General features: G+C 33.7%; 1 protein-coding gene and 1 long non-coding RNA gene across 5 annotated transcripts; one reads left to right on the top strand and one right to left on the bottom strand.

Moving 5' to 3' along the window:
• Positions 1 to 3,582: 3,582 nt before the first annotated feature.
• Positions 3,583 to 6,464, bottom strand: LOC112726642 (uncharacterized). 4 transcript variants are annotated; one of them, XM_025776119.3, is made up of 9 exons: positions 6,261 to 6,464; positions 5,856 to 6,163; positions 5,676 to 5,740; positions 5,440 to 5,538; positions 5,263 to 5,310; positions 5,038 to 5,107; positions 4,880 to 4,951; positions 4,352 to 4,531; positions 3,583 to 4,017 (listed from the first exon to the last, which is right to left on the bottom strand). In XM_025776119.3, the coding sequence occupies exons 2-9, from the start codon at positions 6,054 to 6,056 to the stop codon at positions 3,871 to 3,873; spliced, it is 882 nt and encodes a 293-aa protein (XP_025631904.1). In that variant the 5' UTR covers positions 6,057 to 6,163; positions 6,261 to 6,464; the 3' UTR covers positions 3,583 to 3,870. The 4 variants fall into 4 exon arrangements, with proteins under 4 accessions (XP_025631904.1, XP_029146373.1, XP_029146374.1 ...); XM_029290540.2 differs by having other exon boundaries at positions 5,856 to 6,081; positions 6,261 to 6,417; XM_029290541.2 differs by having other exon boundaries at positions 5,856 to 6,081; positions 6,243 to 6,373.
• A 1,692-nt stretch (positions 6,465 to 8,156) lies between these two features.
• Positions 8,157 to 9,110, top strand: LOC112726643 (uncharacterized). Its single transcript, XR_003165338.2, has 2 exons — positions 8,157 to 8,439; positions 8,914 to 9,110. It is a non-coding gene; the product is annotated as an uncharacterized lncRNA (long non-coding RNA).
• The last annotated feature ends 7,602 nt before the right edge of the window (positions 9,111 to 16,712 follow it).

Genomic DNA, 16,712 nt, shown 5'->3' on the forward strand with positions numbered 1-16,712 from the left:
CGAGGTTGGGAGATTTGTTCTCATAAGCAAGGGTCTAGCAATTAATTGGAGGCGCTTAATAAGTGATTCTGCTAACCCATTTTGTGTGTGAACATAAGCTACTGGATGTTCAACACTTATTCCATTAGCCATACAATAAGCATCAAAAGCTTGGGAAGTAAATTCACCAGCATTATCAAGACGAATTGCTTTAATTGGATTTTCTGGAAATTATGCTTTTAATCGAATAATTTGAGCCAGTAATCTCGCAAACGCCAGGTTGCGAGAAGATAATAAGCACACATGTGACCATTTCGAAGATGCGTCTATCAGGACCATAAAATATCTAAAAGATCCACATGGTGGATGAATAGGTCCACATATATCACCTTGAATCCTTTCCAGGAATTTAGGAGACTCAAATCCAATCTTTACTGGTGATGGCCTTGAAATTAACTTTCCTTGAGAACATGCAGCACAACAAAATTCACTAGTTTTAAGAATCTTCTGGTTCTTTAGTGAATGTCCATGAGAGTTTTCAATAATTCTTCTCATCATGGTTGTTCCCGGATGACCCAATCGGTCGTGCCAAGTTATGAATTCATTTGGGCTAATAAACTTCTGGTTTACAGTGGCATGTGATCCAATTGCACTAATCTTGGTATAATACAACCCAGATGAAAGTGAAGGTAATTTTTCTAATATAACTTTCTTATTTGAATCATGAGTTGTGATACATAAATACTCATGATTTTCCTCATTCATCGTCTCAACATGATATCCATTTCGGCGAATATCTTTGAAACTCAACAAGTTCCTCAAAGACTTGGTAGATAATAGTGCATTATTTATTATAAATTTTGTTCCTCTAGGAAACAAAATTATAGCTCTTCCGGAGCCTTCAATCACATTGCCTGAGCCAATAATAGTATTAACATATTCCTCTTTTGGCACAAGATGGGTAAAATATATATCACTTTTGAGAATAGTGTGCGAACTTGCACTATCTGCAAGGCATACATCTTCATTACATATCCTTGCCATTCTCTTCAAAAATAAATAATAATAAAATGAGTAGTATGCACAGATAAATTGAATACTTGATCAGAATTATTTTTCTAAGAAATACTGTACATAAAATAATGTCATATACTAAAATTTTATTTTAAAATTTGACACATTTAATAATTTTAAAATTCATATTAATATTTCATTATTTATGTACATCACATTTGAAACTTAAATACATAGAAAATAAAACTTAATAAATTTTTTTTTACATTATTTATTTACATAGATACTTCACAATTTCACATATTAAACTATTCCATCATTGATCAAATGGCCAATATTTCCTTCAGGGTCCTCAAAGAAATCAGATACATCATAATGAGTGGTGGAGTTCTCAGCATCATTTGAAACAAAATTTGTTTCCTTTCCTTTGTCGTTCTTTTTCAAAGATGCCTGGTAAAGATCGACTAGGTGCCTTGGGGTACGACAGGTACGTGACCAATGGCCTTTTCCACCACAGCGGAAACACTTCTCCTCGGTTGATTTATTCTGCCCGATATTCTTTTCTTTGTCCCACTTCTGGTGAGATCCTCTCTTTTGAACATAATTATTTTTCCTTCCATAATTTTTCTTGTTATTAAAAGCTTGCCATTTACCTCTTCTGGGGTAATGATTTGCCGCATTTACTTCAGGAAATGGGGCGGCGCCAGCTGGGCGCGCTTCATGATTTTTCAATAACAACTCATCGTTGCGTTCGGCAACAAGAAGGCAAGAAATTAACTCAGAATATTTCTTAAACCCTTTCTCTCGATACTGCTGCTGTAGGAGCACATTCGAGGCATGGAAGGTTGAGAAAGTTTTCTCCAACATATCATGATCAGTTATTTTTTTCCCACACAATTTCATTCGTGAGGTGATTCGAAACATTGCAGAATTATATTCATTTATAGATTTAAAATCTTGTAAACGCAAATGCATCTATTCATATCGGGCCTGAGGAAGTATCACCATTTTCTGATGATTATACCTTTCTTCAAGATCTTTCCAAAGATTTGCAGGATCTTTTAATGTAAGATATTCATTTTTCAATCCTTCGTCAAGATGACGACGGAGAAAAATCATGGCTTTAGCTTTATCCTTTTGGGATGCATTATTTTCAGCCTTAATGGTATCTCCAAGATCCATTGAATCAAGATGGATTTCAGCATCTAGTATCCATGATAAATAATTGTTTCCAGATATATCAAGAGCATTGAATTCAAGATGAGAGAGCTTCGACATAATGAAAATTTGTTACCTGAGTCTTCCTCAAAATTTGATCAGAGTCTCGTGCTGATAACGTGTTGTGAAATAAAAGATATATATAATAGAGATGTATAAATAGAAGACTCTAGTATTAAAATAATTAGCTCAATAATAATTTATATATATAATAATATTATATGTTGTAATGTGTATATATATACAAAGATAGAAAGAAGTATTAAAAATAAAGAGAGAGAGAATCGCATTTGTTTATTGTTACAATCTCAATATAATAAAGATGATTAATATTGCTATTAATATTATATGTAAAGAGTAATAGAAAATAGAATTTAAAATACTTATAAAATAAAAGAAGAGAAAGAATTGTAGAAGAAATATAAAGAAAAGAGTATTTGATTGTAACATAAAGAGAGAAGTGATTTTATTATTATTTGCTTACTTTTCTCTCGGAGGCAAAGGCCTCTATTTATACACATATTGGGAGCTTAATTTCAACATGCATTTAATGACATTCCTTCTTTGAAAAAGTGAGTTTTGTATGGGAATGGACATCCACGTTGTTCGTTCTTATCACAACAACAATGACACTATTTAAAACCCCCTCATTTGTTATTATATGTTATTTTATTTATCAAAGATAGTAAGGGGAGAAATTGGAACTAGAACACACGACCAAAACTCAAAGTCTCATTCATACAATTGAAATTACACAACCGAAGACGAAGTTATTCACGACTCACGAGTAATATGTACTCAAAACTCTGAACCATTTAGTGTCTCTTATGGTATGCATGGCCCGATCCGGTCCGAAGATCCGACCTGGCCCCAAACACTTTAGAGACTATTTTGGTGTGATTTTACTGGATCTAGGACCGAATAAAGGTCTCAAAAATAAACCCGGTCATTATTTCGGATCGGGTCCGAACCATTGCTCGGGTCACTCGAAGTCGGCCCGGTGGCCTGGTCATCATACACAATTAATATTTTGTGTTATTAGTGATAAATGATGGTTATTCTTATGTGAAATTTAAGTATTGTAAACCTTAATATTTTGTGTTATTAGTTATTATAAGACTATAAGTTAATGTTTTATGTTTAAAATGCATAAGATTTTAAACTAATGCATAATATTATGTTATTTATATTAATTTATTTTGGTGTTATTAGACAATATTAGTATTAATTATGGTTATGTTTTAATTTTAGAGAAGAGTTGGTTCTTGTTATATTTTTCTAAGTGAATTTACCATGTTAAATAATGATTGAAATCTTGGAAATTTGAATATTTTCACATGCTAGCTAGTAGCTTATAAGAAAGTATCAAGGTAATGTAATGTTAACGACCGGTTTTCATCCGGTTTTTACCCGGTATAATCGTAGCCCAAAAGTGTATAGATTTTATCGGGTCTAGGGCTATGTTCGGGTCTAATAAATAGACCCGGTATATATTTCGGGTCGGGTCTGGGTCACATCAAACCCGGTTTCACCCGTCCCATGCACACCCCTAGTGTCTCTGTAAAATCCTACTTACAAAAATTCATGTAATTACACCTAAAAATTTGAATGAATTAATTGGTGAAAAAAATAGCATGTTGCATTACAAAATTGTGATGATCAAAAAGTAGACTTCTTGTATTTTAGAACATCTATGGTGTTCAAATCATATATCTTGCAAATTTTTGTGATGGCTTGTTGACTCAGGCCGTCTTTCCCATCTTCAAGTTCAACAAGATCATTAAGTTCTTCCGATGGCAGCAATTCCTAAGTCATATGATTATTAAAAGAAAAAACAGAGTACAAAATGAATGTTAGCACATAAAATAGTATTACACACTTTTTTTTTGGGGGTGGGAGAGAGGAGGGGATATGATATGATATTAGTTGAGAACTAAAGTATATGATTCATTAAGCAAAACAATAATATGCTTTCACTCTTGCACATCCAATGTATCAAAGGCTTTAAAAAATAGTTCTAGCTTACAAAACTATGAAGCATGCATTCTAAATATAATAACATATTTTGCAAATTGTTAAATCAATTACACTTGACAATGTCTTACTTGATGCTATAGATCAGATCGCATGAGACACTTACCAAGTGTGGTTCATCTGAACTATTATTGGTTTTATTGGTTGAGTCCTTATGCTCAGTTTCCTTCTTATGAGTCGATGTGTTAGACATCTTGCTGTTCTTATGCTCAGTGTCCTTCTTATGAGTCGATGTGTTAGACATCTTGCTGCTATCCGAGGCGAGTTGGAATAGCTTCTCACTTCCCTAAGAAGGTAACAAAAAACAAGTCAGAAGCGAAGCTCCAAACATTATACAAAAATACTAAGGATCTACTATCCATTGGCCTAATTGAAAGTGAACATCTATAAAGAACCAAGCAATTTTCAAATGATGCCCCTTCCAAAACATACTAGGCATAAATGAATCCACTGATTGCGCATGCCGCCGCATGACAATAAAACATTGCACTATCTTATGAAAGTAGAGAGCCAAGACAAACATGAGCAGTAGAGACATCTCTGATTGTGGCAGCAAAACAGACAGATTACCATAAATTATTAGCGGGAGAATAATAAACTGCAAGTGCATTGCAAATCTAATAGTAGTACAAACCTGAAGGGCTCTCCAATGAGAATAAGCCCGAAATGAAACCCAGAAGAATGCGAAATTAGGCAAAGGTAAAACCTACAATGTACAATTAAGAATGGCCATCAATTGAAGCCAAGATAGATATTAAAGAGCAAACACAAGTCCACCGAGCACATACATACCATCAGTGCAGAGGAAAATGGAATCAATGAAACTGTAGCATATAAGTATTTCCGGTGGATAATTGTTCCCCTGTAGATGAGACAATAGTTCATATGACAATGAAGATTTAAATAGAGAATTAAATTGGAAGCTACACTAACAGATTCTAGATTAAATTATTGTTGCAACACCATCAACTTTTGCTGCTTTTTTTTTTTGGGAACAGCTGTGTGAGGGAGAATTACCTCATAGCAATATGTCTTAATCTTCGGCGAACAAGTTGTGCATTCAGACTGCAATAATAAACATATCAACCCCATAATAAACATATATCGAAGGCGAATCTACTATTAAGAGTAGTAAACTACTAAACTATTCCAAAACCAAGCAAGTATGCATCAAAACAAGGCTGCGGCACCAACCTTGAAGGGTAAATGACTTCGATGCTAGTGACTTCATTCGATATAGATTTCAAGAATATCTCTGAGGGCTTAACCTGTGACAAAAGCCATGACCCCCACCTGCAACAACTCAAATCACATTCGAGCATATTATGCATAGCGTAATCAACACTTTTAAAAGACTAAAAATCACCTTCTTCTTCTAGATAGACCCATGAATAAAAAAGCATTCAAAACCAACAATGTAACAAACTAACCCATGAATCTTCTTCTTGATAGACCCATCCGGTGCTTTTTCCAAACCAATCCAAGCTTTATTCATCTATTAACCGCAACCACAACCAAATAAAGCAATTGGTTAAGAAAACAGTACACACAAGAATGTGACAACCCAAGAAACAGAAGTTAATACAATGATCGAAACAACAAAAAGGCACCTTGTTGCCACAGTAATCAGCAAGAAGCTCAGCTTTGGCATTAAAGGGTTTATCAGCAACATTAATGCCCTTCCACAGTTCTTTGAACGTTGGAGGAGAATGAGAGGAAGAAGTAGCTGAATTCTTAAGAGAATGATCAATGGCTCTGCTGAAGCACCAGTTTCTCCCTCGTATTGGGAACACAACCAATTTGGCTCTCATGTTGACTCTTTTGGCGGCAAGAACCCTAGAAAGTTTCCAACCAGAGAAATGTTCAGTCTTGGCGGTGAAGTTACAATCTTTGATGTGAAATGAAGCAGAATCCGAATCTGCGTAGTTTGAATATTCAGTGTCAAACTCGAAAAAGTAAAAAGAAAAAGAAAAATAGTAGTGTTAAAGAAGAAGAACCGAAAAGGAGCAAATTACGAATGAGGCTTGAATGACGAAAGAGATGATGTCAAAACGATGCGTTTTGTCGGGAGAGAGTGAACGAAAAACTACACATTCACAAACGGACAAGAAGGTAGTTTCACTGTATCAGTATTCAGTATGAAGATGATGGCGATGAAATAGGAAAGGGGTTAGGAACTTTTGGGGGAGAGAATTTGGATGATTATGGCGGAGTGTGATATTGAGGGGTAAAAGTGTAAAACGGTCAGATATGTAGAGTAGACGGGGTCAGCTTCACTCTCTAATACAGTGATCTTTTTTTTTTTTTTTCGCCACATTTATTTTATAGTCCCATAAATTAAATACTAATTCGTTTAGCTTAGTCTAGTCTGCTGGCAGAATACAATAATTTTTAATTTATCACCTGTGTGTTACAAAATTACTTATTATAGTATTAAAAAAATATAGTATTTAGTTATCGAATGAAATTAACTATTGCAATTATACCTTTTAAAGTTGTCTAAATTATCATGTATAAATTATTATTAATGTGATCAACTCCTATTTCGATTAAATTGAACGTAATTTAGTTAATTCAACCTCTTGGTCTGCAAATTATAAACAAAATACATCAATATTTATGTGAATTATTCTTCGGCTATTTATTTTGTTCTGCCTGTCTTAAGTATGCATTTATAGTGACATGCATATATAATGTAGATTTGATTTTCTTGTTATATGCAGCCATTTTCTCTAACTACACTTTACGACTGGGTATTTTGCTTTGACATTCAAAATTTTGAAATATTATTATGCATTGGAAACAAATTGGACCTCCTTTTAGGTCTTTCAGTTTTGCTATTGATCTTTATTCAGAGCTTCCTGGATATAGAATATCTAAAGTTCCTACTTGGAATTGTGCACCGAGCACAATATTATTTTTCTGCTAGGTGATTAGTTGTTTTTCAAAAGATAAATGAGTTTCTTTACCTCTCTTTATGACTCTTCCTTTTTTATAACATATGAATGGTGCTGCATGGACTACCTAATATCTTTCAAAAACAATTGTCACATAGGTAGCATCATATTTTAGTGTTCTAGTAATTTATTTCGACAGTAAAATATTTTTCTTATATTAAATAAAGTGTTTGATATAAAACAGAATCCCAGTTAGGGGGTAGAAGTAAAAGAGGAAATTGCTATCGTTTTGTGTGTGGTTCTTAATTTGCTAGCAAAGCCTTACCTGTAAGATAAAACAACAGCTATTATGAATTTAGGTAACAATCAAGTTTGGATACTTATAATGAAGAATAAATGACCATTTATACCCATAAAAGATGAAAACGCTGACATATGTACCCACATTAGATCGAAACTAAACTTGTACCCACGCAAAATGTTCTCCGTATGACAAAAGTACCCTGTCTTTAGAGGGTTGGAGTGCCACGTAGGGTACTTTTGTCACATAGAGGGCATCTTGCGTGGGTACAAGTTTAGTTTCGATTTAATATGGATACATATGTCAGCGTTTTCATCTTTTATGGATACAAATGGTCATTTATTCTATAATGAATGATGACCAAAGCATAAAGTATCTAAAAAATTTGGCCAGCACTTAATTTCAGAAGTCACAGGAGTTAAGAGGAGAAAAAAGGGAGGTAGTATTCTTAAACTGAATTGAAAATTGCATAGTTCTAAAAATCGAACCGAATCGGTCTGTTCAACCAGGTTAATTGAAAATCGGTCATCAGAGTGGTTCGGTCGATTCTAAAACCATTTAACAAAAAATTAATTAAAAAATTGGTCGAATCGGCGGTTAACCAATAAACCGATTGAACCGACCAGTTTTTTAGAGGTTTTCTGGTTTGGTGACCCTTCTAAAACGGCGCCGTTTTGACCCCTTTAAAAAAAAACCTAAATGGCTACTGACCCAGTTCCCCCAAGCCCCAGTTCCACTCATCTCCTCTCATCTCTAAAAACTCAAAGAATGAAGAAACTCAACAAAGAAAAGAACCCTAGTGGCGTAGTCCCCCAGCCCCGGATCCTGCAACCCCCGCAGCCACCACAGCCCTGCAGGCCCCACAGCCAACGCATCTTCTCTCTTCTGTTCGAGCTCTCTCTCTGTATTCGCCGGTGTCACCTTTCTCCCTTTTTGCCGCCGTCACTTCCCTTCCTCTTCGCTGCCGGTAAGCACTCCCATTCTTCTTCGCCGCCGGTAAGCACTCCCCTTCCTCTTTGCCGTCGTGTCTCCTTTCTCCCATGTTTGAGCTCCCTCTGATAATAGTTAATTTTGTTCATAATTTACGGTGATATTAGTTAATTAGTTTGCCGAGTTAATTTTGTTCATAATTTTTTATGGAGTTTGTTGATTTCACTGTGGAGTTCGCTAATTTTAGTTTTACTGTGAAGTTTGTTGAGTTAATTTTGTTCATAATTTTGCTGTGAAGTTTGCTGATTTTACTGTGTGGAATTTGCTGATTTTAGTTTTATTATGGAGTTTGCTAATTTTTTGTTGATTTTAGTTTTTCTTTGTTGTACATTAAAGAGGGAAGAATCATAAAGTGTTAATTATATGAATTGATCATTCTGTATTCTTGATTTGAATTCTGAATTATATGAATCAATCATTCTGAATGTTGGATTCTGGATTTTGGATTTTGTTGTATGTAATTTGTATTTTGGATTTCAGAATTTTGGATTCGGATCAGCTTCTTAAGCCATGGCAAATTTCTCACCTAATTCAATCAATAATGCCATTCGCGGACATGTTTCTGTATTGATATGCTTATTTTTTAATTTTATTGGTACCATTTGTATCTAAATAATGGAGAGACCTTGTGTTAATTAATATAAATACATTATTTCTATTAGTGTTTTTATTGAGCATCTTAACGTATCCATTATTAGTGCTTCTAGTTTCATTGTAAAAGAAAATTATATTATGCATTAAGAACAAGATTGTATCCACTGTGTTTATCTGTCTAACCTTTGGTTCAGTGTTATGAGTCCTTATAATTGTGTGGTTATAATTTTGCTTGCGTTTAACTGGTGTACATTAGTTGATCAAACTTTATTAATAAATTTTTTAAGAAAACTACTAATGTCTAATCTTGAGGTATAACACCTTCTAATCTCATGTTGAGGCATAACTCTAAAATTATTTTCATATTAAAATTTGTTGACTTAGAAATGATTGAATTTAAATATTTGAAATTATATATTAAATTTTTAATAATTTTATTTAATATTTAATTAAATCAGTTGAACTTCGGTTGAACTGAACCCGATCAAACCAGTGAACTAATCGTCTCACCGGTTCATTGATCGGTTCGGTTCTTGCAACCTTGGAAAATAGAGTAATTATTGATTTAAAAATATATTCTTCCATTATGTTTTCTTCTTCTCGGCTTCGTTCTATCTTCTCTCTTTCCCTTAAACCTCTCTTCTCTGCGATATTGCCGGAGGAAGTCTTTCCCTTGCCAACGCCACCTACTCCTTCATATATATACCAAGAACCCATAAAAGAATCCAAGCGACACACCCAGCACCAACTCGATCGTACACACAAAATCGGAGTTCGAAGACATCACAAGTGAGTGAAAGTGAGAAGGACCGAGTCAACTAATGAGTCAAATTTGAAGAACACGTTTCGATTCTCCTATTCGGTTGTGACCTATGAGCTAAAAATTGAATCAAGAAAGATTGAAAGAAGCAAAATGAGGGCAAAAGAGATATTTAAACGATAAATTTGAAATTCAAAATTTTTTTTATTAAAAATTCCTGCTCAATGAATTTGATATGAACTCTTTGATATCAAAGCTGGACACTTGTCATGTATTTAGACTGGATATTTGTTGAGCAATTAGCCCATACACTTGTCGAACAATAAATCTACTACTACTCTCTTATTATATATTAATAGATAGATGTTATATAAGCAATTGAAAAATCTATAATGTAGGAAGTCTCTTTATAATAACGAGTGTTTGAACATAACCCGCTTTTTGCAGTAATTCATCGGCCTCTGCCAGACCTCTACTATATGGCTCATAAGGGAGTGGCTTGAACTCCCCTTTATCAACTCTGTGCAATAATAAGGTGAAGATCTTCCATGATGCTTGATAGTATAGAAAGTATATACTTAAGCACGTTACATTAGTCTTTCAATGATATATGAAACATTGTACCAAGCCATGTACAATTTGTTACCTTCAATTCCTTTATGCAAATGAATTGTTGTTGATCGCCTCTAATTCTGCAAAACACAATACAATTGCCATTATTATTTAAAGCGAATCTATTTCTTTTAAACTATCGAACTGATTGGTAAGTCATCCGTTAGTGTCACTATATGGCTTGGATGTATAATCAATGAAGGCTAGAAAAAATTGATAACTCATAAAATATGAGCTGGGAAAGTGAACATACATGTCGAGAATGAGACTCTCATAAGCCTCAGGAATGGTAATCCTTTGCTTCTGCTGTGATATGTGGACATCTCCAAACCAGGTAGCTTATACTGCAACAACAGCAGATATCATGGATTTGTAAAAGTCTCATTCAGCAAATGCATAATCTAAACCTAATATATAATTGTTTTTAAATACACTTAACATTAAATTATCAAGTGAATGAATACAAGAAATCATTAGATGGAATGCACTTCTTTAGTGATTCGGCAAGAGAATTTAGTCTAACTATTACAAGTTTGGGATAAAAATAAAATAATTTTGGATTTAACCGTGCCAATTTCGCATTTAAATATCTCGAAGTTTGATTCCAAACTAGTATTGGGAGATCTATATTTGCTATATGAACATCAAACTTCCAATCACAATGAATGCATTTGACAATATAGAGAATCATCAAAACGTAGGCGATCATATACCATAAGCTTCATTTAAATAGCTTATGAAGGCAGATAAAAAACCCATTTCTCTTATGCTTTTGACCTAGACATGCACAAGTTTATAGTGAGGTTCCATATATATATTGATATATACATATATAAACTGAGAATGATTAAGACAAAACTGAAGAGAGCTCCCAAGAAACCAAACAACCATTTTATCTTGGTGAGCTCCACCCAAGTTCTACTAGAAAGAATTTCATAAGTTTCCAACAAATTCGTGGTTCTTCCGAAATGATAGAACAAAATCCATAATAACAAGTGATGATACGATATCATTGTATCCTTCTAGTTTTTGTTCTTGTTCTTCTCCTCTCCTAGAAAAAAAAAAGGTGTAGAAAAAGATCACCAACATGGACACGAATACACCACACGCTTTGAACTGACGACGATAGTGTAATAACATTTTTTCTGGACATTTCAACTAAGGAAAAGCAAATAACAAAACAACAAAAGTGACACAGAAAAGAGCGTATCCAAAGTTCCATGATTTTATGTATCTTGGCTTCAACTTGGACCTTGATCAAAACCTATTAATCCAACAATAGCTCCAAAAGACAAAACAATCCACCAGATAACTGGGTGCCACAACACCCAATTTTGAACCTATGTTTCGAACATATTGGATCTATTGTGGTCGCCGAGAGCCAGGGCGGTGTTATCGATTTTCATATTGCAAGGTTACAAAATGTCTGTTTGTGTTGGGTGAAGGAAAAGAAAAACCACAAATTGATCAAACTGCAGGGTAAAGGATATACAATTCAAATATTCTAATTGAAAATGAAGTTATGCCAAGCAAAAACGAATTTACCTTGCTGATTGATTCTGATAAACCGATTTTTCAACAACGTTGCCATAACTAATACATACAAATGTAATTACCTATGTATGTATTAATTAGGGTTAAGTACTTTTTTCGTCCTTAACGTCATGTGTCAAAATCAAAATCATCCCGAACCTTTTTTTCTTATTAAAATCATCCTCAACGTTACAAAACGTTATAAAATCATCCTTTTGCCCATAAACAATATTTTTTAGACAATTTTGTCCTTAAGCAAAAATTAAAAAACCCTCCCTACCCTCACCACTAACCTCTGCATCATCATCACCATTGCTACGCATCTCTTTCTCCCTTTCCTTATGGCCACCACCACTACCACCATAACCATCACCACTGGCATCATAACCATCACACCTTTCTCTCTATTACCTGTTCATCATCCTAAATCACTACCACCTACCCACTACCCCCAACCCTTTTCTTTCCACCTAAACCCTTTTTTTTAGAAACAATTCAGCAATTTAACATAAATCATCAACCGCAATAATTCAGTAATTTAACAAAAATCATCAACCGCAATCATCAACAAAATAAATTTAACAGAAATTTTAAACTAAACAATAGTTCAGCAACCATCAACTGTAATTTCAACTCTAAAATCAGCAACAACAGGAATTAAAAAAATTAGAAAGAAAGAAATGATGTTTATGTTCTTCAAAAATTAAAAAAACATAAAAAAGAAGAGAGAGAGAGAGAGAGAGAGAGAGAGAGAGAGAGAGAGAGAGAGAGAGAGAGAGAGAGAGATGAAGAACGACAAGCCCACGACAAGTCCTACCGCCACAATGCGGCGACGGCGGCCGCCCTCTTCCCTGCCGTCACCTCCCTCTTCTTCCTTTCCTTTTCTTTCTTCTCCCTCTTTTGTTCCTTTTCTTCATTTTGGTTTTTCTGTTTTAGGTGAAAAGGGGTGGGGGTAATGAGGGGTGGGGGTAATGGGTGGGGTATGTGGTGATAATAGGAAAGGGTTTTTATGTCATTTCAAAAATTATTATGGACAAAAGGATGATTTTATAACGTTTTATAACGTTGAGGATGATTTTAATAAGAAAAAAAGGCCGGGGACGATTTTGATTTTTACCCAAGACGTTAAGGACGAAAAAAGTACTTAACCCTATAATTATGAATTAATACATACATAATATTATCTCATTTTTTTATTACCTATGTATGTATTAATTATGTATGTGTGTGTAACATATGTATGAATGTATTATCTATGCAGTGAATACATAATTATTGATTAATACATACATAATATTCTTTCATTATGTATTAATACATAATTATATATTACATATATATTAATTAATACATTATTAGTTAATAGTTAATTATATATTACTTATATATTGGCCAATGAGTAATAGCTCAAATGGCATAGATCCTCCATCCTCAATTAAGAGGTTGCGGGTTCGAGTCTCCTATCTTTCCAAATTTTGCCAATGAGTTATAGCTCAAATGGCATAATCTCCCCATACTCAATTAAGAGGTCGCGGATTCGAGTCTCATATCTTTGGTAAAAAAAAAATATTACTTATATATTGATTAGTATTACCCATGTTATGTATGTATGTATTAAAACATAGATAATATATAATTAACAATGCATGCATACATAGTTAATTATGTATTACATATTATTAATCCATATATAAAATATAATTATGTATTAACTATGCATTAATTTATAAAGACATAGTTAATTATGTGTTAATACTTAATTTTGTATAACCTATTTATGCTTTAATACATAATTATGAATTTCTTATATATTAATTAGTATTACCTATGATATGTTTGTATGTATTAATACATATGTAATACATCATTACTATATATGTAATAATATATAAACACAGACAGAGTTAATTATGTAATACCTATATATTAATTTAGGTTTAATTACTCTATTGGTTCCTTTTAATTTGGTCCCTGCACCAAATTTTTTTCCTATAAATAGATATAATGCTACTAATTATTTAATCCTTCTTTAACTTAAGTATCAATTCTCTTCACAATCGTGGAATTAAATACTATTTTACTCTATTTATTAAAGAAACAACCTAGGAAGAACAAGTAGTTCTTCATACTAAAGTTAAAGAATATTTTGATTCAAATATGAAAGTATACAAAACAAAAATTTAGATAAAGTTGCTATAATTAATCTATACATAGATAAGTATTTTAATGATTTCATTATAAAATTTTAATCCAAAACATAGACATTTGTGAAAATATAATTCATTCTCTCCATAAAATATTTAAAGATTGTGTATTACAAAAAAAAACGTCATTGAATATAATGTTGTTCACTCATTAATATGTTATGTGTGTTGTAATATCATTTGTAGTAATGATCAAAGTTAATCTGCACAAGAAACACACCAATATTGTATGTACTCCTTATATATTACTTATGTATGTATAACTTATGTAGTTAATACATAATTATAGATTAATATGTAAACCCCGTTAAATTAGTAGATAATTAGTCAATAAATTAGTTTTTAATAAGGAAGATTAGAAATGCGAATATTATATCAAATTAGGATAGAGCTCATCGAAACGAGAATTTTGACACCAATTTTGAAGAAAACGTTACAAGATTGGACTGAACAGGCCGAACCGGTTGAACCGGGCCCGTGGGCCCAACTGGTTCAGCATTAAATGAACTTAAAGCTCATCTCCTTCATTAAGAACAGCAAAAGCAGCGCTGAATGAGAAGGGACGAAACCCTTTATGGTAAATTCAAATTACCGTAACTTTCCGATCCAAGCTCTGATTGCCGCACCGTTTGCGACCACGCGTCCACCGCGTCGAGCTCTACGTTTCTACCGGAATAATTTCATAGGTAAGCCCTTAAATATTCTCAGCCACTCTTTTCCCCAAATTTTCAAAATATAGGAAGGGAAGTTGAATTTCTTTGATTTCTAATGTTTTAGGAGCCAATTAGCTTGAGGAAAACGTTCACTCTTGCTTATGTGAAGCTTGAGTAAGGTGAGGATATGATAATTCTATTTTAATTTCATTGAATTTGAGCTTTGAGTATTAAATTGGATATATATGTGTTATAAATGTGTATTAGGTTGAAAATAAATAATTAGAACTTGAAATTGTGAATATTGGAACTTAGAGAAAGCTGAGCTTAGAATCTGTTGAATTTTGAGGGGCTGCCTTGATTTTGAATAAATCGCTTTGGTTGTTACATGAAAATCGGCCAAGGTATGATTTAGGTGTCTTGCATTTAATATATAATGTTCTGTGAAAACTTAGGCTAGATGACCATATGATAAGTTGAATTGCATGGAATGGTACAATGCTTAGTATATTTGATATCCACGATGTGATTTGGTTGTGTAATAGAGATTATTATTATGTGGACTTCATAATGAGATATGCGTATTGAGATATGGGTAAGTTGATGATTTTGTAGGTTATATGCATATTGGTTGAAAGCTTGATGGTTTTGTTGTATATATAAATATATAATATTGATGGTTGGTGGTTGATAAATGGTGTAAGAATTGTTGAGTTTTGTTATTGGTATATGGTGTTGGGTTTGGCAAGGTTAAAAAGGAATGGAATGGAAGTTTTGGAATGTAAATGCGTTTTAAGAGGTTTCGTAAAGTTAGTTTTTGGCCGAACTTTAGCGAGACATAACTTGGCCTTCGGACCCTCAATTTGCTTCTAACTTGTTTTAAAATGAAAATTGGGTTCGTGATGTTTATGCCACTCGAAGTACGGATGAAAAATATTGTAAAACGAAGAAATTATAGTAATTGAAATGTTGCACTTATGAACTGCCCTGTTTTTGACAGATTCCCTGCTACTGCTGCATTACGACTGCATCTGCGTTATATTTTTTTTAAAAGGACGTACGCCCACGCATATGCATGACTCACGCATACGCGTGGAGTGGATTTTTGGCGATGCGTACGCACGAGTCCATGCGTGCGCGTAAGGGGTAAACAAGCATGTCCACGCGTACGCGTGAGCCACGCGTACCTGTTCCAGCAAACATGATTTTTAAGGTTTTTAAAACCTATTTCAAACTACTAAACCTCTATTTTCATTCCATTGGTCATAAATAATAGTGTTAAACCTGATAACCAGATGAAGTTAGGAAATGAGGATAACTTGAAGGTGAAGTAAAGTTGAAAAGTGATTAATTGATTATGAGATGTTACGGATAAGTCATATATGTTACTTGACTGGATATTCTGATGAAAGATTATGTATGAAATTTGGCTTGAATGATTTAATGATCTGAGATACGAGATTCCCTGGATAAAGTGTCGTGGCTTGCCACCACGTGTACCAGGTTGAATGCTCGATACTCTGTTGACCCTACGTCGTAAGTGTGACCGAGCACTATAAATTCCTGGAAATGTAACCCCTATTGAGCAGTGTTGATTATTTGAGAAAAAGCTATGCATAGACTCTTGGGGATGCACGTCAGGGGACAGTCTAAGGTTTTCGGACTTGTCGGGTTGGCTGGATAACCGACAGATGAGCCTCATCAGCCATAGGACAAGCATACATCATATGCATATTACTTGAATTACTTGCTTGTGCTTTAATTGGGTGTACCTAAATGTACTTGTCATGTTAAATGTATATTTGTTACCTGTAGTATTTGTAACCTTCTTGTGCTTGCCTTTATCTGTTTATTTGTCGGTGAAATGCATGATGGGGATGGAGGTATGGAGGAATGGCAATATGAGACTTAGATTTTAAGGTT

This window comes from Arachis hypogaea, chromosome 12, assembly GCF_003086295.3.
Source record: "Arachis hypogaea cultivar Tifrunner chromosome 12, arahy.Tifrunner.gnm2.J5K5, whole genome shotgun sequence".
In the NCBI taxonomy this organism is placed as follows: domain Eukaryota; kingdom Viridiplantae; phylum Streptophyta; class Magnoliopsida; order Fabales; family Fabaceae; genus Arachis; species Arachis hypogaea.